Source organism: Gallus gallus, chromosome 3 (assembly GCF_016699485.2).
Source record: "Gallus gallus isolate bGalGal1 chromosome 3, bGalGal1.mat.broiler.GRCg7b, whole genome shotgun sequence".
Classification (NCBI taxonomy): Eukaryota; Metazoa; Chordata; class Aves; order Galliformes; family Phasianidae; genus Gallus; species Gallus gallus.
Genome location: NC_052534.1, coordinates 92636488 through 92661240, shown reverse-complemented (window position 1 = coordinate 92661240; position 24753 = coordinate 92636488). Strand labels below are relative to the sequence as shown.

The window sequence follows — 24753 nt, the reverse complement described above, 5'->3', positions numbered from 1 at the left end:
TGTGCTAAAACCAAGTTCTCACAGAGAGATTTGGAGTAAGAAGAATCACTACAGATGTTTTAGCCAAGAATGGTCTCTGTTTTTGTTATGATTATTCATTTATTTTAAGAAAAAAGGAGCACAGGCAACCCTGCAGAGGTGCCGTGGGTTATTTCTGTGGTGGGACTGGAGTTGGTGACACCCCTCATCTGTAAGGGTGTGTTGTTGTTATATGCTCACTGTGTGAGCTGTGGCCACAGCTGTCACAGAAAGGACTTGTCATTGACTTCACTTGGGAGAGTCAAAGCCAAGAAGGTGCTGGAGGAGAGGTGTCCGCCTGCTTTGGACATGACTTCATAGAAGAATGACACTATTTTGAAAGTGAGAAACCTCAAAGGGAATCTAGTAGAGTATTTTGAGGAGGTGCTGAGATTGTGGTAGATGAGGCTGCAGACATAGTTCCTGTAAGCTTAGATGTGTCCTAATGGTCTTACACCTCCTGGGCTGTGTATGCACCCACCTAAACACAGCAGCTGAGCGCAGTTCTGTGGAAATCCCACAGACTTTCATGGTCCAAATCTGAGAGGGGACAGTCCAGGGTTGTGCACATGGGAGGAACGGCATTAGATGCGTGGAACTTGCATCTTCCCACGGGGAAACGTGAGATCAGTGCTGTCCTCTTTGCTCCAGCAGACAAGGAGCAAAGGCGACGGAGGTATGGCTGCGAGCAGTGGTCACAGCAAGTATTGGGAATGAGCACTGAGTTTCTTGTTTGTGTTCTCCCCCTTGTCTTTCTTTCTCATTCGCCCTCTCCCTTTCTTTTCCTTTCCCCTTCCCATTTTCTCCCCCCTCCCTCTCCTTTCCTTCCTCCCTTCCCACTTCCCCTATACCCCCTCCGGGGTCGCCTCCCCACGCACACAGCGAGCGGGGTGCTCAGCTCTCCTCCCAGTAAGGGGCTGCGGGGCGGCTCCCAGCCCGGAGCTGGCCGGGGCGGTCCCACCGCCGTCCCCTCCTCCTCCTCCTCCAGCCTGCGCGGGGGAGCGCCCCGCCGCCGCCGAGCACAGCGGCAGCCGCGGCGCGGAGCTGCTGCCGGACCCCTTCCTTCTCCTCCTCCTCTCTTCCTCCTCCTCCTCCCCCGGCCGCGCAGCATGGCCCCCCCCGGGCTCTGCCTGCTGCTCCTGCTCCTGAGCAGCGCGAGGCTCGCCCCCCCCGCCTCCGCGCAGCCCCCGCCGCAGCGCGGGAGCGTGTGGTGCCCCAGCCGTTGCCTCTGCTTCCGCAGCACCGTGCGCTGCATGCATCTGATGCTGGAGAGCGTGCCCGCCGTGTCGCCGCAGACCACCATCCTGTGAGTAGTCGGGAGCGGGAGGGGATACCTGCGGGGAGGGAAGCACTCTGGGCGGCGGTGGGGCCTCGGCCCTTTGTTTGCAGCCGGGGGAGGGGGCTCGGCTCCGCTGCGGAGCTCTCGGCTCGGGGCTCCCGGAGGCTGCGGGGTGCGGAGGGCCGCGGTTGGGCGCTGCGGAGCGGTTGGCAAGAGGGGGGACCGACGGGACGGGGGGATGAGGGCTCTCCGCTCGCTGCGGAGGCGTGTCCGTATAGGAGTAAACCGGGGCTCAAATGTTGGCCTTAACCGCTTCGAGTCACTGCAGAACTTGAGGACGTGCTTAAAGCAGGAGGGACTGAACTGTCAGCTGAAGCGCTCATCCGGTCCTCTGCAGGGTCAGGGCTCAGCTCTTGGGAGCGGGATTGCGGTAGGAAGTTGGAACTATACGATCTTTGAGATCCCTTCCAACCCAAGTTATTCTGTGGCTGTGGTTCTGTTGGCTGTAAGATTTGGTGCTGCAGAAGCTCAGCACTCGCATTGGTCTTATTGAGGCAGTCACCTTCCCGGCCATTTTTTCTTCCCTGATAATAAACACAAAGTTCTAAGGAAGCATTACGTGCAGGCTCCTGTCAAGGGAAGGGTTTGTTCCACTCATCCACTCGTGTGCTGCTGCAGTCAGAGCTCCTGGCACCAGCCCTGTTCATCCCTGCACACATGCGCTCGTGCAAGCTGAGCAGCGCTTGGCCCTGGGAATCTTCTTGCTGGGCCTCCTGTAATAAATGGAGTTGTGACTTTGTCAGGTATTTTCAAAGGGGATCCATAAAGCCTTGGTGTGTTTCAGCTTCCAAGTGTTGTTTAATGTGAGGAGTGCAGTCATTTAACATTAACTGAGTTCCTCCTTGGCAAGGAGCTTGTCCTTTTGGCAGAGCCCGATCGGTCCGGCAGCGCTTGTAAGCCTTTTAGGGAACAATTCAGGAAGTGGGTGGTTAATGTTTCTTACATTTGAAATAAAGTACATTCACAGAACACCTTCTGCCTGGTGATTACAGGAAACCATGTAAAACTAGTTGTCCAAATCGTCTTAAATAAGTAAAAAAAAAAAAAAAAAAAAAAATACAAATTGTGAACTTTAGAGAATGGAGGGGAATCTTTTGTTTCACATTAGAGGTATTGAGAGATAGAAGAGCTGCAGTGACACAAAGTGTTTGATGGCCCTGGCCAGGGTGGAGCTCCCCTTACGGTGGGTATTTATAATCTTGCGGTGACTCAGAGCAAAATGTATGAACAATGTGAGCATTATACTCCTCTAACCCCACTAATATATCAGATTGTCTGGTATCCCAAATCAGAGTGGTCATTCTGGCATAATGCATCCTGCAATTCACCAGAAGTAATTAAAAAGAAGTTACGGGGTTCTTTTTCAACTTGACAAAGAACAGTGATTCTCAAAGTAGGCTGTGGGTGACCGCTGTTCTTCAAAATGTAATGGGGCCTTACTTTTCACCTGGGTATTGGTATTTTCCTTTTTTTCAGCAGCTGACAAGGGACAGTTATAAATAAGCTAAGGTCTTCAGTAGTACAACTTTCATAGACACAGTTACTCCTTCTGCTAGGGTTCTGCCGAATGGGAGTGGGGAGAAGACGAAGTGAAAGATAATCAGAAAATATGTATCTCTGGGACAGAGAACACTGATACAACTTGTTTAGCAACAAGTATGGACAGGTCAGATGCGGCCCTTGGCAACCTGATTTAGTGGGTGGCAGCCCTGTACAGAGCATGGGCTTGGAATTGGGTGGGCTTTAAGATTCCTTCCAACCCAAGCTGTTCTGTGGTATGATTCTATGACTGTATGTAAACACACTTGCCTACCCTATGAACCGCTTACCTTTGGTTCTGGGAAGTATGGCATCTGTCTGAAGTGCTCGCTGAGTTACCAGGTGATGTAATGACCATATTTACCTTACTGCTTTGTGGAACTGCAGTTTCTTTTTTTAAGCATGAAATCAAAAGCATTTGTTTCAATGCCAGTTTGATTGTCAGTATGTCTTCTGTTTGGAGGCTGCGTGTTAAATACACTTTTTTTTTTTTTTTTTTTTTTTTGTGGTGGTGATGATAGCTAGGTAATTAGAAATAATGAATTAACTTCAATAGAACATCTTCCCCTTTAAAATATGGACTTAAGAAATCCAGCATATTTTGTTGCTAATGGATTAAGTCCACTTTTCGGATGTTTGTAAATTCCAAATTTGTATCTGCTTTATTTCTTTCTTAAGACACAGGTTACCTGTGACATAATGTTGTAACAACATTGCTGTGTTTTCTTGTTTATAAACATATATTTATTTTGTGTTTTTCCAAGCCTTGGTTCTGAAAGCTGTTGCATTTTTGGAAGCAGAGTTGACTTTGGTCTACTTCACATATAATTTTTTCTATGGATTAAAACAGCATGGGGCCAGAACAACAGTGCAGCCAAATGTTTTTCCCCCACATATCAAAAATGTCTACTCATAATCCCAGGCTCGCTTTTGAAAGCTGCTTGTAACATTGCTGGTTGCTGACCTTGCCAGTGTTACTCCTGGCTGTACATTTTCTCACTCTTCCCGCTTCCCCCACTTTTTGGCACTTCCCCTTCCCTGCTGCAGGCTGGGATCCACAGCTTAGATTTCTTCTGTGCAGGGGCTTCTCGCAGCTTCAAAAGTGCTTATGGCATCTTGCATGAGCACATGACTTCACCTAGGATGAGAGGACTGCCCTTCTATACATAGGAGATGTGATCCTCTTTGTAGCAGGAGCTCTAGCATCCTAGTGATACAATCATAGAATGGGTTGAGTTGGAAGGGACCTCAAAGATCATCTAGTTCCAACCTGCAGCTGCAGGCAGAGTGGTAGATCTGGTTGCCCATGGCCCCTTCCAGCCTTGGCCTTAAGCTGATTTTTCCTTGAGAGTGAAGCCTCATCTCCAAAGTTGATTGCAGAACCACTTCATGCCTTCAGTGCTGTTGTGGAAGGTTCCTTCATTCTTTAACTGAAAACAGAGTGTGGGTGTACCCACAGAAATTGCTGTATGTATGAGACCATTGAATTAGTTGAGGAATGTAAAATTCTGGGTATGGAACTGCTGCTGTCCTCTCTTCCCTGATTATACCTTATCTTACTTTCGTTTAGAAGATATTTTAAACACAGAAATCTCTTGTGGACTTAACAGCCATTTCTAGCTCGTGGCATTTGTAATTTTGACAGGAGGCCTTTGAGTGTTGAAGCAATATGTTAGTATTTGCATCTTGTCTCAACAGGACCAAAACCCAACCTTTCTACAAGCCTGGGTAAACACACTCAGACCAGTACTGAAATTTGCCCAAAGTTTTACTTGGCAGCATCTGGATACTCTCATTTGTTTTTTGCTAGCTCTATGAACGTGATTGAATTCCCTCTAGTTGGGGCTCAAAGACTGAATAAGAATAGAACCTCACTGTGTAGTAAGCAGGTAAGAACTGACCAAAAGTATTTATAACAAAAGGAAGTGGATTTGATCTGCACTAAGAATGACATGCAAATTATTGAAAAGGAAAACACAATTGAAAACAAGTTACTTGTAATACTGTTTGCTAGATATAATCGCTACTTTGACTCTCTCCCCCGTGTCTGTTATGAAATGCATAACAGAATAATCATGTTTGAATAAGCAAGTGTAATTTTAAGTGATCAGAGTTTTGTAGGACTTCTTTAATTGTAATCGTTCTGGGTGAGTTGCAATTGTAGGGAGTCACCGAAGTTGAATTGAAGGAAGCAATCTCGGTGACACTTGTTACTTGTTACACCATGCTTTTGGGCACACAGTTCCAACATATTCTACAAATTGGATAGTTTACGTAGTCTGTGAGTGCTGCTCTGAAAGTAATGCCTCCTATTTTATGATGTTGGCGCATGATCTCAAAAGCTTATGTTGGTAGTATGGCAGTAGAGGTTGAACTTTCCCACCAATATTCTGTTACGTTTAGTTAGCATGTGACAGATGGTACCACAGGGGAGGTGTGACAAAATGGAGTCTGACATGGAAGTGCATATAAAGCAAAGGTATGGAATTGGATTCCTCCATGTGGAAAAAAATGGCACCCACTGACACTCAATGAAGCCTGCTGTATGTTTATATAGAGCAAATGGTCAGTGTGAGCACAGTGAGGTGGTGGGTGGTGCGTTTCAACAGTGATGATAGTGATGTGAAAAGCAAGCCATTCCAGACGTGTGCACAGATGTTGCACCACATAATGAAGAGTGTTTCATTCAGCTCATCTATGCGAATAGGGTAATGGTGGTGACTATGTTGAAAAACAATATTTTGTAGCTGAGAATTTGCTCTATGAAACAATGTTACTGGGCTCTTTGTATTTGTTGTAGTTTTTGTGGAAATAAACAGGAGTCATTACTTTTGGAGTGACCTACATACAAATTGGAAACTTTTTCCTTTTTTTTTTTAACTTCCGCCTTGTAGTATAAATGTCAAGGGTTCATCCAAAGGGAAACGGGACATTACTTTTTAAATTCCACCCAGAGGTTGTAGAATAAGAAGTGCTTATATTTGCTTCAGAGTTCTGTGATAATTCCTGTGAAATCAGGTCCTGTGTATTCAGAATGCTAGCAAAATCCATTCTTTTCAAGAACATCCGTCTTAATACAATTGGGGGGAAAAAAAAGGTGTATTTCACAAATCACATACATCTGGAGTGTAATTGAATTACCAAAGAGATAGGGGTAATGGAAACTTAATGGCATTTTGGTATTGATTTGTTGATGACATTGTGTCTCCTAACAGAGGAATTTAGGGAAAAGAAATAGGCAATATGTATAATTTCTGTCAGTGCAGGAGTCTCTGAGCTATTACAGCAGAATGATGTGTGCTACTTGCAGGTCTGCTGTTTGCAAGTGGTGCATTATCAGTAAACAGAGCATCATGTCATTCTTATCTCAGAAATGCAAGATTCTTGCTTCCAATCAGATCTTTGAAAACCTTTTAGAGAACTTCCAGTAGACTAAGGAATTAAGAGAGCAAATAATTACACCTTGAGGCCATGAGGGACAAAGAGTTATAGTCTCAAATCAGGGCTGAGTAAGCTCAACCACTTGTCTGCTGAGTATCAATTTAGGCATAGGACACAGATGAGAGATATGCTGCTGTTTTCAGATTTCAGTTGAAACATGGAGGTCTATGTATACTTAATGTTAAAAAAAAAAATGAAAAGAACAGATACTGGAGATTTTCTTTAAGTGTTTGAGAATAGCTGAATGCAGACATAGATCTTGTCAGACTCTTTACCAGGCCATGAGCTGCATTAGATGCCAACAACAATTTCCTTGAATTACTCAAAGCAAGGGAATGGTGTAAGATTATTTCAATAAAATTATTTTACGTCATCCTTCATATAGGAATTTTATTACCAACTGAAGATTCAATTTAAGATTAAAACATCTACATTTACGTGTCTGTACTAGGGATCCACAGACATATTAGGTGTCCGAGCTTTATGCTAACTGACTAATCTTCTGTTGACAATAATGGGAGTTTAAACATCTGTATATAGATGTCTGTATTTATTTGTCTAAACAAAAGTTTAGAATGTTTTCAGAAGCAGATATTTTCTTAATATTTTTGACAGAAAGAGACTGCGTATAAAAATCAGAGGTTGAGGAACACACAATGCATAAAGTAATTCATTTTCAAGGTTGCTAAAAGAGGAGAATTTCTACTGGCATGCCTATTAGGCCCTATCCTCTGAGTACCGACAAGTCAAATTGATGCTAGAAAGGATACTAAGCCTCCTCAGCAAAGCAACTTTGGAGAGTGTGTAGGATATGAATCCTTCTAAAGCCATTCCTGGGCAGTCTGTCTGTTCTGCTGATGGAATAAGCCAGGGCCATGGTGTGAATGTATTGAGACATTTACAGAGCTTGCAGAATGTGTTTGGCCTTTAGCAGGGGAAAAAGGAACAATACCAATACAATGTTTGGCATTTACTGGGAGACATCATGGAAATCTGCTGAAGGATATAGCAGAAGACCCATATGAGTCTTTGTTTCAAGAACGTGTCTTCAAATCAGTAGATTAACTTGTGGGGAAGTATTTCTGTCATCTCAGTAGAGAGCTAACCTTTGTCAAGTTCTTTGTTTAAGACTGGGGGGAAAAAATATGGGGTAAAATCATATCCATCATTTCCTGAAAGTATCTTACTGTATATTTAATGTAATATACTGTCACCAGAGGAATACATTGTATTATATTACAGTTAATAAATACAATTTTTGGTTTCCATCTTTTTTACTGCAATATATTTTTGACTAGTAAATATATAATATTTGAATATTAAAATACTAAACACATATATATATTTTTAATGGACAGATGCCCAGAGTGAGTAAAACAAATGATCTGTTTGTCCTAATACCTGTTCTTTTAGGGTTACTGGATGTACAGCTTTTAAAAAGGCAGGTAGCATAGAGCAAGCATGTAGTGGTTCATTCCTATAATTAATTTTCAAGTAATGGATTTCTCAGTTAAAGACAATTTCAGTAGTACATGTAAATCTTGATGGATTTCTCCTCCACAAATTGTTTAGCCTCTTTTTTTTCAACTAATTAAGCTGTTACTTACAGTCATCGCTTTTGGTGTTAAGGAATGCTATGCAAGCTACATAGTGTAAACTGTTGTCTTTAATGTGTGAAGCCCCCAGGTTGCTTGCTTCACTTGGTGTCTCTCAGCTTTGAACATGAACTAGTGGTGTGCCTCAGTGGCCAAGACAGCCAATGGCATCCTGGCCTGCATCAGAAATAGCTTAGCCAGCCAGAATAAGGGACCCTCACTACAAGAACATGGGAGTTGCTCAAGCAAGTGCAGAGAAGAGCAACAAAGTTGATAGAAGGACTACAAAACAGGACTTGGAGGGAATAGATGGGGGTACTGAGGTGGTTTAGTCTGGAGAAGATGAGGCTGAGGAGGGACCTCATTGCTATCTGTGACTTCTGAAAGGAGGTTGCAGTGCGATTGGTGTTGGTCTCTTTCCTCAGGTGATAAGTGATAGGACACAAGGAAATCACTTCAAGTTGTGCCAGGGGAGATTAAATTGGACATTATGAAGAATTTCTTTGTGGAGAGTGTGGTTAGGTGTTGGAGCAGGCTGCCCAGGAAAGTGGTAGTCACTCTGGAGGTATTTATTTAAGAGATTTGTGGACATGGCACTACGGGTCATGGTTGGTGATTTGCCTCAGTAGATCAGGTTAATGATTAGACTTGATGATCTTGAAGATCTTTTCCAATTTATATGATTCTATGATTTTTTTTTTTTTTCTGTTGGAAGAGACAATGAATATTCAATCCCTTTCCATTGTCTCAGTGCCAGCCTGTTTTCAAAACAGAAAAGTCTAATTACTGAAAGGTCAGTGTTCCTGAGCTTTCATCATCTGAATTTCCCCTTCCTCACTCCACCATGATTTGAGGTGATAAAATTATAACTTTCCACTGTATTTGCATGGAGATGTCTGGTATGTGAGTTAATGAGGATTATAGAATGGCTTTGTGAAGGTCTGTTTTTGTTTTCTGTTCCTTTCCTAATAATTCTCAGCATCCTAGATCCATTTCTTGAACTGTTGTTTTCATGTAATCATCAAACGTAGCTAGTCATTGACAATAATTAACAATAAATAATTCTAGTCTCACCATTCTGTTTGCCAAGCTCGCATTGTTTTCTTCATCTACATTACTTCGTATTTATATGCATTAGGTCTATGTTTTAATTTCTGGACTAAAGGCAGGCTGTTCCTAGTCAGACTTTGTGAAAATAAATGAATGTCATAAGGGGAAGTTCATCATCTCATTGTTCACCTCACTTTTACTTCTGAATATATTGAACAGTACAGAACTCACTACAGATAACTGAAACTCTACAGGTGACTTCATTTTACTATGAAAATTTACCATTTACTGCCGGTATCTCTTTATATGATTATCCAGACCGTATAAAATATTTGCTTCGAATAGCTGCTTCAAAAATTGTTATTGGGAGTTTGGACTGTGGTCAGCCTTAAGCGTTTTCCTTTGTTCTACCAAAACTTTTTAGAAAACCATGAATTTAATCTAGATCTGTGGATTGCTGTTGCTGTCTAAATCCACAGTTGAAAATCTCAGTTGAAAACCCACAGTTTTAAATGTTTTGTTTTCCCAGTTCTGCTGAAGGTTAACTTCAGTACTTCTGTTGCTACTCAGTTTTTCCAAACAACAAAATTAAAAGAGATGAATTATATTATTTTTCATCATTGCTTTGGGGAATCTGTAGGCACGAGGGACATTGAAAAGAATAAGAGATTTATGAGTAGCAGGGATAAACATGGGATTAGTTAGTCACTGAAAAGGGTAAGAAATGAATGCTTGGACATGAGTGAATATACTCTTTCTGCCCTAATTCCCAAAGAAGACTGTTGGAAAAACAACAGGGAGATGCCTATCTCTTGTATCATCAGGAGTGTCTGTATCTGAGACACACGGATAGGAGTGACTTTCATCTAACATTCTGGTAAACACATGCCTAAGAGAAAAGAATACGATGAATAAAAATTCCAGCCTCCTTCATTTTTTTTGAGTAGGTCTTACAGACTTCTCTCCCAGGTGATGTCAGTACTCATTAAGAGAAGAGATGGGAGTGTCATTAGCCAGCAGGAAATTATAGAATAGTTCAGTTGGACAGGACCTTCGAAGATCATCAAGTCCAATTATCTGACCACACTGGGGCAACTGGAAAGTTGAAGCTTACTATCTAGGGCATTGTCCAAATGCCTCTTGAACACTGACAGGCATGGGACATCAACCACCTCTCTAGGAATTCTGGTCTGGTGTATAACCACCCTCAGAGTACAGAAATATTTCCAAATGCTTAGTGTGACCCTCTCTTGGTGCAAGTTTATATCATTTATGAATATAACTTCGTCATTTGGATTTTATATAAAAGTTAAGATGTCTGTGCATGCTCATGGATTGGCTTGTAAAGAAACTAGGTTTAAATTAAAAGGTCAGAAGCCTAGCAGAAAATAAAGCAGAAAATATAACTGATAAGGAAGAGATAAAGATAGAAGGAAGTGTGGAAAGAAACTCAGCATAGTATAATAGGAGAAATTGCTCTTGCTATTATGAAAAATAGCAGATAACAATTATTCAAAAAATAACAAAGAAGAGAAATAGTGTGTGATGTGCAAAATTGCATATTTTTTTATTATTTGAATTACAAAATATCCTTTTAGAGGATTTTTTTTTATAATGGGTAAAATTAAAATATTCTATTAATGTTTTCAGGCCCCAGTCTTTGAACAGTGGAAAAATGAACTGTAAATTTTTACTCATCTTGATTAATCTCTCAGAATGGTATTTTTTTCAATTACTACTTGTTGTATTTATATTTCCTAGTCTTTTAAAGCTTACTGTACTTTGTTTACAGTATTATTTCTCCCTTCATGTAATATTTTGTGATCAAATATTTTGAACACTAGCTCTCAACTTGCAAATGTGACCTTATGGTTAGTTTTATATTCCTGAGTACTGCTCAGGCTTCTAACTCTTCCTGAGCTTGGACATTTACTGAGTCTCTTTCCAGCAAGTCAAACTATGTGTATACAGCGTCATAGGCTATGTAACTCTTCACCTTACAGAAAAGGTCCATTTATAAAGATGGCATTTAAAAGCCGTATCACACAAGGTAAGAGAATTTTATGTATAAAAAGTTAGTTCATACTTCAAAAATTTGTGTGTATGTGTTTTATATGTGCTTATACGTGCTACACATACAGTATGTATCTCTGCATATGCACATATACACATAGTAAAGTGGAAGCAACTGAGCCGCATTGTCAATCATTTGTTCCATTTGGATTTGATGAAAACAAAACAAAAATAACTTCACTTTATTACTGCAAACATGGGCAGAGTTTCAAGGCAATCCAAAGAGATGGTGCAATGAGGGCTGGCCGAGCTGGAATAGAATGACTCAAATATTTCCTTTTGCTTCCTTCGCTTATCTGGCTGCCAGATTTGACTTTTTTTTTTCCTCCTTTTATTTTTGGTAGGGAGTTATTACTGTTGCTAATGAGAGTCAATTGAGTCATTTAAAAATAAAACTGAATGGAAGTTTGATTTATTGCAAATAACAAGGATTGTTAAATCTCTTGAAAAAGATAGGGAGAGATGTGTGTACTAGTTACCTGTAGCAATGATAAGGATATTTAAGGGTTTGGGCAGTGCCTGGCATGGCTTCTTTAACCTTGGGAAAGCTTCTAGAATGAATGCAGAAACGTTTGGTACTGTGTAGTGATCTGTTTTGGTTTTCTCCTGAGTTTTCTTATGTAAAACAACAAGTATATTAATTTAACTCCAAAATCTGTTGTAATGGCCATGACATGGCTCCCTTTTCTGGTATGATCTGTTGTTGTTCGGACTTCGAGGTCTTTTATTTTCTTTCCAATTACCACTCCCTGGATCCTTCTGAAAATTTTTGTTTCGGCATTCTTTCCCCTTACATCACCTATTACAACACTGCTCACTGCCTGGCTGCTCTGAAAAATGAAAACAATAATACTTTGTACATGGCATTACCTTATGAGTAATAACTGCTTTTGGCAAGCAGAATGGTGACTGCTAAATGTCAGCATCATATTAGCCAGACTGATGGATTTGGTACCCTCTTATTAGCTATTTGGCTATGGGTTTTCCTTATAGGAGTTAAAATATAGCATGACTAAGTCCGTGCTTGCTTTGATGTATCTTCAGGCAAGTGCAAACGTCTGTGACTGCATGAAATGCAGTACAGGTTTTCAGACTTCTCAACACAGTTAAATTCAGAACCATAGAACCATAGAATCAGCAAGGTTGGAAACGACCTTTGAGATCATTCAGTCCAACCATCCACCTACCATCATATTTCCCCACTAAACTATATCCCTTGGTACAACATCTAAACGTTCCTTGAACACCTCCAGGCATGGTCACTCCACCACCTCTCTGGGTAGCCTATTCCAGCATCTGACAGAAACTTACAGCCTCTGTCCAAGGTCCACCGCATTCTACAGATGGTAAATATTTTGTCTTTCCATGGTTTTGACTGGCTACTTGAATGTAAAGTCAGACTTTTTTATGTTGGATGTTGCATTCTATTTAATGACTGATTCAATAAATCTGCCATCAATATTCTAACCTTTAAAGTGTGAATGAATCAAGGTCTTGTAATGTTTGAAAATGAGTAAGAAAACCTTTTTTTCTCATATTTTCAAAAATATTTTTTAAAATGTGTGGTCTGGTGCAATGGTAACTCTAGAGAGCCAGTCTAAAAGCAAAATAAATACTTTGTGTCTCCTGTGTACCCTGTTCAGATAATGTAAAAAGCTGGAGTAGCAGTGTGGTGGTATATATGAAAAACACACAGCGACTAGTTGCTTCTGAGAGGCTGCATTTTAAGGGATATTTTGTCATTGTTTAGTTTGGGGATAATCATTTGAGTTCAAGAAAAGAGGTTTTTGTTTGCCATTTTGATAAATGTTCTCTGAGAAACTTGAGAGATATAAGTATTTTAGGGTGTTTTTTCAAGACGTGAACTGAAACATAAAATTCAGTTCTTTGACCTAGGTGACATTCTCTGTTTCCATATGGAAAGACCCAGATGTTTGGTTTCAAGAAATGTAGAGCTGTGACAGGGCCTCATGAGCAGTGAGAGCAGTGTGGTTATGGAAGAAGGTGATTTGCCCTGGCCAGATTGAAGTCATTAACTTGTCGATTTAATTTTATTGGCCTAGGTGAAGCCTAAGTAAATGTAATCGCACTCATATAAGGTACTCAGCTGAAGCAAATCAATTAAAATGTTCACTCATTAGACTTTGGTTTATAGCTAATGCTATTAGGCGTAGCTGATTAATCTCAGGCTTTCTGTGAAGACCTTTCTTTGTACAGACATCCCCTAAGCTTTGCTTAAAGCAATTTTTTTAAAACTCAGATTATTCTGCTTCCTGAGTGCTCCAGCAGTAAGTTAAACCACTTGAAATTTCTAAAGTTTTGATATGAATTGGAACATTTATCTTGACTATGTAAAAGATAATTTTGAAAACATAGATGGAAAATCTTCTAATTCTCCATTACAATGTGAGTATTTCCTGAGGCGTGCTATACTGTATGAACTTTTGTCTTTCTGGAGCAGAAGTTTCCTTTTGACACCTTCTGTTTTCTTTATATGTTTTGGATACATCTAGAATGCTAGATTTATTATATTACATATAATATGTATATATATTATATATGTATATATTACTATAAATCTCTATAAATATAGATTTATTATATTACATATAATATATTATTATATATTATTATAAATTAGTAGAAACTGAAGAAAGTTTGTTGAAAATGTCTGATATGGAGTTTTCATTGCAGATTTCCAACTGAACAGTCTGGCAAAGTAATAAATGGCAGAAAGCAAGGTTTATAATCATAATTAACCCAGCATTCAGTGTCAGTCTTTATACTCATCACAGTTGTCTAAACGATATATATTCATGAAAATATACAAGGTGTAAACATATTTTGAAAGAATTTGTGAGCAGGCCAAGCACTTTACTGACAGCACAGGGGAAGTTTTATATTTTCAATGAACTTAGAAAGTGAGCAACACTCAGAGAATAAATAAAAGAGGTAGGCAAATATGATGGTCACTCTGAAATAATGCCTCCTGTTTTATAATGTTGATCCACACCATTGGAGGTGGATGTTGGTGGTATGACAGTAGAGGCTGAAGCTTCGCAACGATATTTCATTACATTTTGTTGCCATTTGGCAGATGGCAGCAGAGGGGCACTCTGACAAAGTGGTGCCCAACATGGTAGTGCAAATGAAGCAAAGGTGTGGCACTGAATTCCTCCACGAGGAAAAAATGGCACCCACAGACATTCACTGATGCTTGTTGAATGTTTATGGAGACCAAACCATGGATATGAGCAGCGAGGCTGTGAGTGGTGCATTTAAGTAGTGGTGTCAGTGATGTGAAAGATAAGCCATATCCTGGGTGGCCATGCACATTTTTACAAGCGAGGCATGCAGGCTCGTGTTCATGGCTGGTGAAAATGCATAGCTAATGGTGGTGACTATGTTGAAAAATAGCGTTTTGTAACTGAGAAGTTCCTTAAACACCTGTTATTGTGCTCTTTATACCTGTTGCAGTTTCCATGGAAATAAATAGGAGACATGATTATCAGAGCAACCTATATAACTTGCATACAACCCAGGTACTCAAGTACTCAGGTTTATGAGGGGGATCCGTTTTTTTTTTTAACAATGCGGTATGTGTTTATAGTGCCTTGCACATAAGAGAAAGAACTAAGAATTAGCTGTGGTCTGGAACTTGCTATTGAACAATGTCAAGGTTAGTTTCAAGGCATTTTATTTTCAAAATAGTTTTCTTTTCAATCCTCTTAGAATTTTGAATTCCCGAAGTATATGAAGCCAGTAATATCTGCACAATCCAGATCCTTCATACGACACTTTTCATTTACTTCTCATTTACCTTTTTTCTGTAGATGTCCATTAATAATTGTTTTTAATAGCACTAACACAGAGCAAGCACTTACCTTGTTTGTTATTGTTTTTGATAGAATTGGCATCCTCTTTTGTTCCATAACTGCCTTCACAAACTCTGTTCTTGAAAATCAGACAAAGAATAAGCTCACATATCCTTAGTACATAATAATAAATGCATTTTTATCTCCTACCTGATGTAAGATTTGCATTATATTGTAGTGGTTTCATTGTATGTGCAGCTCAGCTCCATCGTTCCACACTCTCCCCTTCCTCTAAGGAAGATCAGGAGAAAAACTATGGAAAAGGGCTAGAGGGTTGAGATAAGGATAGGGATATTGCTCACTAGTTACTGTCACAGGCCAAACAGACTCAGCCTAGAGATAATAATGTAATTTATTGCCAAATACTCACGGACTAGAGCAGTGAGAACTAATTGCAAAACAAAAAAAATAAGCAGGTGGTTGTGGTGAAATTTTTTTATTTTATTTTTGAACTTCGGCTTGATGTTAGATACCCATAAATACATTAATTTTAAGATCTGGGTCCACATGTAAGAAATTCCCAATGACTTTAAAAACTTAAAAACTTGTTAAATGCCTTCTTGGATTTGAAAGAGTGCTTTTTTTTTTCTTTTGGTTGGTCCCATAAGTCTGCTGTTTTTAACTGCAGAGCAGCAACTCTTCAGTGGGTGGGACCTCAAATGTCCATTCAGCATAGTGTTATCTCTAGATCTATGGACAGGACATGGGAAGGATCTGCCCCCCTGGAGACCAGGGCAGGGGTATGAGCAAACAGTACCTGAGGGTGAGAGGCTGCAGCCACAGCACTGCTGTAGTAGCAAAGTGTCTGTTGCCTGAGGAAACTTTCACTACCAGAAGTTTGTGCTCTTCAGAGGTTGAGGGCTAGGTCTGTGGCTTGGACTCTTCAGCATCTTAAATTCTACTTAGACATCCTAAGTGCTTTGGAAATCCCAGCCTTAAATTAGCATCCGTGTGCCTCGGGCTTAGAGGATTTATTTGTCATTCTGACTGGTCTGGCCTTACCAAAATTATATTTCAGCATGAGTCTAGAGGTTTTTTGCTTGCTGTTTGCTTGTTTGAGGTAAATAATTATTTATTATTATTTGGCAAATAATCCTTACAGGAAAGATTTTTTTCACTGAACTCTATGGCGGTGTTCTTAGTACTAGCGGGAATACTGGCCAATTATACATTGCCAAGATGTGTAAAAATACAGTTTTGAATGGTAACAATATATTCATAGCTGAGAAGTGATTAGTGAGTATATGCTATTACTGAAACTATGATTTTTTTAAAATGTTTGTCAGCAAATAGTACTCTTAAATATCCATATGTATATGTATATTTTGAGATGGATATTTACAGTGAATATTAAAAGAAAATTGTAAATCTAATGTATTTAAGTAGCTCTTCCATTTAATCTATTAATGCTGGTATGCACCTGTGTGATTTATTTCACCCTTTTCTTTGAGTGGATGGGGAACTTTTGCATCATTATTAATTTATAGAATAGAGAATATACCTTTTTATGATTAAAAGCAAAACCAAACCATAAACAATTTCAAGAAGAAAAACACCCTACCACCACCACAGAAACATTCCGTGAGAGGTTCTTATGTTCCTTTTGGGTATTGGCTGCCAGATATAGTTTCTCATTTCTGTCCTTTGTCTTCTCTGTCACTTTGCAAAATTAACTGGAAAATAAGGGAAAAAAACAAACGGCTTCACTCTGAATCATTTTCCTGACTTCTGTGTGCCGTGATAGATGCAAACAATGGTACTAGCCCCAGTGGAGGGGGATGGCCTGGAAAGGAGCAGGAGGGACGGAACTACTTCAGCCACTGCTGCCACTGAGGGAAACTGGTAACTGGTCCCTGAGGCTGCTCTCCTTGTCACCAAAATAGTCATGACCTCAGGGAAAACCTTAGTAAGACAGGTCTGTGAAGTTTTGAAGGGACTTAGTTGGGCAAAGAGTAGTCCCACCAGTGGATCTGCTGAGGACTTCTTGAAGGAGAGGTTATAGCTTGTTTGTAACTGGGGCAATGAAAACCAGGATGTAAGGTGAAATACATTCAAAATGGAAACATCAGCTTGAATTGTAACCTTAAAATGGCATTAAACTGTGAAGGTGGCTGTAGAACAGAACATTGACTTCACTTGTACTCAGAAAGGAACTTCTTTGCCTTAGGAATAATGTGTAAAAACATTTTTATCTGTTTCATGACTCTCTTTTTTGGACTTTATTAAGGTGATGAAATAATTATAGAAACATTAAAAAATGCCTTTTAATTAGTTGTTGACTTAGTACTGGCAATATTAGAACTGCAAGAAACATGGAGCATGACTTACGACAAGTAAATGTGATCTCCTGAGGCCACTGGAATTTGAAATAACAGGAAACATACACAAGGCTAGAAAGACTGATTTGGAAATTTCAGACATATCTGTAATTTGCAGGTATCCAACCTCCAACATTTTTTTAACCAGTCAATCCTCATTTACTTTTGGTAGAGAAAGTAGAAATGTAAAGGAAAATAAGCTTGAGTTATTTTACTTAGTTGGATTCTACTGTCAGAGGTAAAGTGTTGTGGGTATTGATTGATTCTACACACATCAAATGTTATAATTCCTATTAATGTTTTATTTTTTCTCTTTCCCTAATTATTAGGAAACAGGAATGGGGAATAAGTAGTAGGGAGATATGGCAAGTAGCTCTAAAATTTGTCTTAATTTTTTTAATGATGATTTTTATGTTGATGCTAGGATGGACATACCAAGAGAAAAAAGAAAGAAGGGAATGATCTTTATTTCCAGAGAGCCATTGCATTGGATATTTTGTGGTTGTTATCCTTCTTGTAAGGGTAGCTTATAGTGCTTTTCATAGGCAGAAAATAACTCCTCTCCCCCTTTCAATGGAGGAATGCAGAGATGGTTGTGCTGGGATGGTCTGTGCTGATGAGGAATGAGGAGACAAATGTCAGCGGAGTTCTAATGCAACCCTGTCACTCCCCATTCTTGCCTTGCCAGGATCACAAAGAACTAAAGGCAGATCAAGAAAATTAAAAATTTATCTACTCTGGCTGGATGTCCTTAGCCTCAGGAAGCAGAAAATCCAGTCCCTAGGGCTGCAGCTTTTGCAGCAAGGTGACCTGGGATTTTCCCTGTAGCAGAAGGAAGAGCCATCGCTTTGTATGACACCAGCAGGCTGCAGCTGAGTGTCTGTACCTGTGTTTTTGTTTCTATCATTTGTGCCAGCCAATAGTGCTTTTTGCATGACTGATAAAATGTCCTTGGATTCCATAAGAACAAGCATCCAGATAAATTCTAACAACATCCCTGAGTATGTTTGAATGCAGTGTGGCCATTACTGTATTATTGGAAAGTACTTATTGGTTGGAAATATGTTCTGATAAAGCCTGCCTAGTAGAAAGGGAGGAGTGACACATGGATTTATGATTAATAGAGGCTTTTGATTTAAGTTTAGATATTATTTTTCATTGCAGTGATTCCTTCAGCTTTCCACATTCTTTGGATTGACATTGGTTTTGTATCACAGGACATTTTGAATTGAAGGAAGCAAAAGAGACATTCTTTAATAAGGTCACTGGCACTGTAGATACTGGATGTTATTCACTGATGTAATTAATATAATGTGAGCTCACAAGCACTACATCAGTGCAGCTGCCTTCCTTGTTGAAAGACAAGTCCAGAAAATGTGATGGGAAAAATTACACTTCCTGCTCTTATTTCTTCTCCTGCATTTGTTACTTCTTCCTCAGCCCCCATTCGTGCTTAGGTTTCCAGTTGTAGGATCTGTGACTGTCAGCTTAGAGCTCAGTGTCCTCAGCCTCGTGGCCTGGGTACTCTTGTAGAGAGGGTGCTGGAATGGCAGAGATACAAGGATGCTTAGGAAGGGATCTGACCTCTGCTACTTGTGTAAAACACAGATGACTTCTATAGCAGTGTTTTCTTCTAATGCACAGTCATTAGCTTATAGGGTTCCTGCATCCATTTTCCCAGCAGGAAAGAAAGAACTCATCCTCCACTGAGCAAAATCAGAAGAACACTTGTTACAAAGGGTTGGATGTATATTTTCCTGCCCACTCTTTTGTGTGTGTATGTGTGTTTTAGGATTTTTTTTTAAATTTATTTATTCTTATCTACCTTTAATAATTACTGCAAATATATATATATATATTCGTATGTGAACTTGAGTAATTAATTTCTCTGGACCTACTCTAAGAAAAATAGTCAATACTGCTTCTCTCCTAAAGCTGCTTACTTCTAATAAGTGGAATCTGATAAAGAGGGAAGATAAACCCATAAAACAAAGGAAAGTTAGACTGACCCATTTTTATCAGTGAAACAAGTTAACTACCAGAATGAGTTGAGTCAGGCAAAAACCTACTGGATGGTCTTTTTGGATCACAGATTTATATTTTTCTGAAACCCATGGTTCAGCTCTGTCAGAAATAATCGTCTTAAGACAGGATCTCCTCTGGGACGTGTGCTGTGTGGGAGGTCAGAGAGTGATAATGTTTCTTTCTGGCTTTCAGTTCTTTCTTCTGGGTATATCAATATTTAATGGAGAGAGAATTTAGACTTAAGTGTTCTTGTGAGACAGAAAAATGCAAAAAAAATTGTAATATGGTAGGTAAGAAAACAAAAGATTAACTTATGATTGTAGCTTAAAAAAGTACTTTTGAGGGGATTTTCACTGCAGTAATTTAGATAACCATTAACAGTAAAACTAAATAGCACAACATCTCTTGCAGTGGTTCCTGGTATTCCATGCACTTGTCACTTTCTCTTTTTTGGTATCATCTTTAGTGTATTGCAGAGGATAATTTATTTTTATTTTTAATTAGAAGTAGATTTGAAACTGTAAATATTGAGAAGTAAACTGAAAAGAAGCTGTTTCTAACTCTCTACAGATTTTTTCAGTGCAGTGGTATCTCTTTACGATACAGGCTGCCAGCCATCAGTTCACTCCTTGCTTGATACAGGCCGCTCAAGTGTTTTTGTTAACACAGCATCATGCACACCTATCCTGCTCTGTTTTACTGGGCATGGCACGAGCAAAGGGTAAGAAAGCAGCCCTTTGCTGGGGATACTTAGTCAAATATAATTGGTTGTGAGTCATGACTATACTGTCAATCTTTTTTATTATTTAGTTGTAGAAATAAAATAGATGCCCTGAGGGAAATAAAAATAAAAACCTTTCCGTGTTATTTCTTCAAGATGCACAAAATAGCATTACATCTACCAATAATAAAACTTTTTTTCCCTCTTAAATGTAGCATGAGAATTAGACAAAATTATAGAATTTCAAATTTCCATGTAAAGTTTTTCTGGAGTGTATGATTTTTGAAAACTCTGAGAGTAGATAAGACAATGAGCCAAGATCATTCTAAAATAAGATTTCCGCGTGTAATTCTCGCCAATTAAGCTTACATACCCAAAACTTTGATCTAGTAAATCCTGCTTGAGTCTTATTAAAAGCACTGCATAGCTGGTTGGAAAAATTGGCAACAAGGACAGCAGAGGGATCTACAGACTTAGTAAGACAATACTGTATTGCGTTTCATTGAGTTCACGTTTAAATGTTTTCCTTTCAACTCTATTGGCAAAATAATTGTTAGTTAAAACAAATCCTTAGCTCTTGGAGTAGGCCAGATCATGAGCTTTCCATTCACCAAAACTGCACCTGATAAAGATATGTATTTTTAAAACATAGACTTGGAGTGAATTTTAACAAGTCTTACCTATTTGTACAATCTGGCATTATTTAAATAATAATAGAAAATCATCCAGATTTAATTTTTGATATTTTTGTAAATATGGTTTTGTGATCAAAATGAGTACTGCCAAATGTTCTGCATCCAATTCTACAGAGTTCAGTATTTTGATGATCCTGATACTTATTTCTCTTACTAAAATTATAGCATACTAAACATTATCGACTGTAATAGCCACTTGCAGTACAAGAGTTTCCTATCTAAAGGCATGGCAGCTTTTTTTTATGCACTCAATATTGATGTACATAGAATAAAATCTCTCTGTCCAAATGAGAGAAAATCACATACTGTATATAGTAATTAGACTGGGGTAGAATTCATCCAGAAAACGAATCACCAAGGAAAGGATAATGATATAAATTTATTTTTAAAATAATCACTAAGGTTAAATCTTAAAATCAGGCAAAAACAATGTCTTTGTATTCTAGAAAATGTCATGCTGCTAGTAGTGAGGATTAATATAAGTAGTGCAGTAGCTGAAAGTGGGTTTTGATTTTATTTTTTTTAAAGTGGTGAACTTCTCTTTGTTTGTTCAACAAAGTGACACATTTTTTTTTTACAGGGCAGTAGTTAAAGCAGCATTAAAGTGCCATTGACATCATCCAGTTACTGCCCTGACTTGATTATATAACCTCTTTTGTGCAATTTTCATGCTCTGTTCTGTTTGAATGTTTTTACTATGCTGATGGCTGTTTTTCATTTCCTGCTGGGATGACCTTGAATAAAAAAAGAATAAGAATAAAGTAGACATAAGCAATATAGTCTTGCTGGCATTTGCAGTTCTTTTGTTCTATGTTGAGAAACATAGTAGTTTGGCATTTATGGTATAGGTTATTTCTGCTGGGTTGTAATTAATCTTCAGCCATTGGAAAAAATTAATGTGTTTCTCTTATTTCATTCTTTTGAATGTGCTGGTAGCAAAGTGATACACGTATGATGATTCATAGTTTTTTTTTTTTTTTAGAACATCTGAAGAGAGGTAAGCAAATGGTTGATGCAATGGTCATTCTTTAAATTAGATTATTAATAAAACCTATTGAATCCAGTAGATCTACTGATATTTATTCATTATTATATTTATTTCATTTCTTACATTTCTCTTTCTTTAAAGGGAAAATAAATTAACAGACGTGCACTTTTCTCTTGAGTCAATGTGTATCTTGCAGATGAGTAAAATAATATAATGTCTTTAACATCTCCTTCAGACTTTTTATATCTCTGAGTTTCAGAGAGATTATAACGAGAACATCAGCATTTGGAAGCATTTGCCATTATTCCTGCTGATTCTTAGCAAAGCAAAGCCATTGTTTACCTTTAATTCATCATATTAAGGTGATAAACATATTACTGTACAATTTACAATCACTTTTAGAGGAAGAGTTTTAGATTTAAGTAGTGTTCACTGGAGATTTTAAGTGTCTAGCTTTGTGGTAGGGTTTTCATATATGGCTTATACTTTCATGGTCCAAATTTCATATTTGAGAGCTTTCAGTTTTTAAGATACTTAGGACAGTGGCATCGTTTCACGTATTTTAGCTTGATGCTGTGGTGATTTTGCTTCTTTTGAACTGAGGAAATCTATCTGGTTTAAGACATAATTGAATTTAAGAACTTTTGTGTCCTAAATCAACGCTAAAGTATTATAGTTAGCCTGTGAAATGGCATAGTGAGATACTTTCATTCACTGCTAATGAATTTTCAGGGTTTGATTTCATTTGGAAATGTTGCAGTATTTTCTTTTTAATCAGTATAATGAAGTCATTAATATGTCAGCAGCGCATTTCAAGCATCAGCATGTCATATGACTATTTCATCCAAAGTGCCTTTATTCCTCCCCCCCCCCCCCAAAAAAAAAAAAAAAATCAAATATTTACAAATTAAGATCCGAAATCAGGTGCTTTTAGTATGACAGGCCAATATAAATGCTGATCCAAACCTGAATTTAAGAGTGCTGCTGTTCTATTTTCCCAATGGTAAATTTGATGCACTTGTATACTGTTTTGACGGATGCTGTTTCTGGAGAAATTTGGTAGTCATATTTTTGGGGGATTTTTTTTTTGTTACTATATAATGTTTCTTACTGTGAGGGTATGAATCTGATTTATACTTCATTATAGATGAGAGCAGTACACTGGAAAACAGTCCTCCAGAGCAAGATTAACGTATGTTAGTGTAAAACAGCATTTAGTTTGTAGTGTTGATTGCATCCAATATCTTTAAGTCGAAAAGTAGGTATTTTCATTTTTGGACAAGAAAAAAATATACAAAATGATGGTATATTACAATTGTTTAAAGGGATCATAGAATGATTTGGGTTGGAAGGGGCCTTTAAGATCATCTAGTTCTAACCTCCTGCTATTGGCGGGGACAGCTCCATCTAGACCAGGATGCTCACAGCCCCATCCAGCCTGGCTTTGAATGCCTCTAGGGTGGAAGCATCCACAATCTCACTGGGCAGCCTGTGCCAGTAAGTTGCTGGATGTTCAGGTTTAATGTATTTGAAAGCTGTATAGCTCACTCTATATCCCACTGTGTGATAGTCATACTCTTAAGTATTCATTCATGCTTTTTGATATATATTACTTTATTTCATAGAATGCTTTTTTTAAACTGATATTGCATTTATGTGCCCAACTGTTGCCTTGCACATCAGAGTTTGTTAACAGAAACTGACTGTTTACTTAGGGTTACTTATTCTGTGGTTAGTTATATGCTATACAACCAGATCTCACAGTCCTGCATGACAAAACCCATGCACCAGCTTTGCTGCACGCTGCTGTGTGTCTCAGGCAGTGCACAGTGTGCCTCTAGGGCTCCCAAGTGTCGGATGGGCAGTGTGCTCCATGGCACGTTCTTGGCCCCGTGGCCTCTCGCTCACCCAGACTTTTCCCGCTCGTGCTCCACAAGTTATCATGGAGCAGTTGATACAGGGCCAGGAAAGTAATTCTGGAAGTAGGTGGCTTACCATGTGTAGTTGAGATGCTGTTTGTGAATGAGAGCTGAGAGATAATATTGGCAAAGCATTTAGGGAGAACTAGCCTGAAGAAAGATGCTTAGGAACAGGACTGCAAGCCCAGAGAATTCCATACAGAAAGTTGGCTTTTCCCTAAATGTACTTTTGTGTCAAATCTACGTCAGATTTTAAATGAGTGTTTTCACTGTGAACTGTATAGTTAAAGATGTAATGTGAGTGTAGGAGCTAGGTATACTAGGTTTGTCAGAAGAACTCAAAGCATGACAATCACTTTTGGATTTTTATCCAAAAATGACTATAGTATCCTAAAATCCCATGCTGCCATTGCAGGGGCATAATTTTTATTGGTTGCTCCATTTATTGCTTTTTTATTTTTCTTATTTATTTATCTTTTCCCTTATTTCCCTGATAAATGGTAATTTATCAGTGATGGTAATGATGAGGAAGGTGAAAAAATGACAGTAAAGATGGAGGTGGGCTGCTTGGGGGTGCAGCCGCTGCCTGCTGATGCCACATGGTGGGTTGGTGCCTGTCGGGATTGTGGAGGCCTGGAGCACAGCACACAGCAGGGATATGGTTGGTTTGTAAAAACAGAATGAGGTTGAAAAAGAAGTGAATAGACAGGGAGCAAGCTTTTGTGAGTAACAAGGAAGGTGATGGCATGGTTGAAATGGTTGAGCAGGAGCTAGACTGAAAGAAAAGGGAGGAAGAATGTCATCCTGCTGATTAACTGCACAACCTCAACAACCCAAAATATCTTTGAAGCACTGATGGCTCTCTGCTTGTTCCCTGTCTCACTGCTTTTCAATTAACTATTTCCACTTCCCAGGGGCTGTTTCTCATCTCAGACATTCTTCGGAACATTTGTAGCCTCTCCAAACCTGCCAGCACCTTTGTACTTCATAATAAAGCTACATATTCCTTCTACCATCATTGTCCTGAAATAATTAATATCTTATGGCAGATTTCTACAGAGTTCTGCTTGATGCAAACTTTCAGTTCAGTAACTAATCTTATTTGCTGTTTTATCTCTGACTAACTGAGCACTTGTTTTACAGAACTATCCTTTAAA

General features: G+C 38.9%; 1 protein-coding gene across 2 annotated transcripts in view; it reads left to right on the top strand.

Annotated features, from left to right (window-relative positions):
* Nucleotides 1-1032: 1032 nt before the first annotated feature.
* The window catches only part of PXDN (peroxidasin), a 75928-nt gene continuing 52207 nt past the window's right edge, over nucleotides 1033-24753 (top strand). For both annotated transcript variants that reach the window (XM_004940497.5, XM_419931.8), the window contains exon 1: nucleotides 1033-1324. In XM_004940497.5, coding sequence (XP_004940554.2) covers nucleotides 1128-1324 — 197 coding nt within the window. In that variant the 5' untranslated portion in view covers nucleotides 1033-1127. The remainder of the gene's footprint in view (nucleotides 1325-24753) is intronic.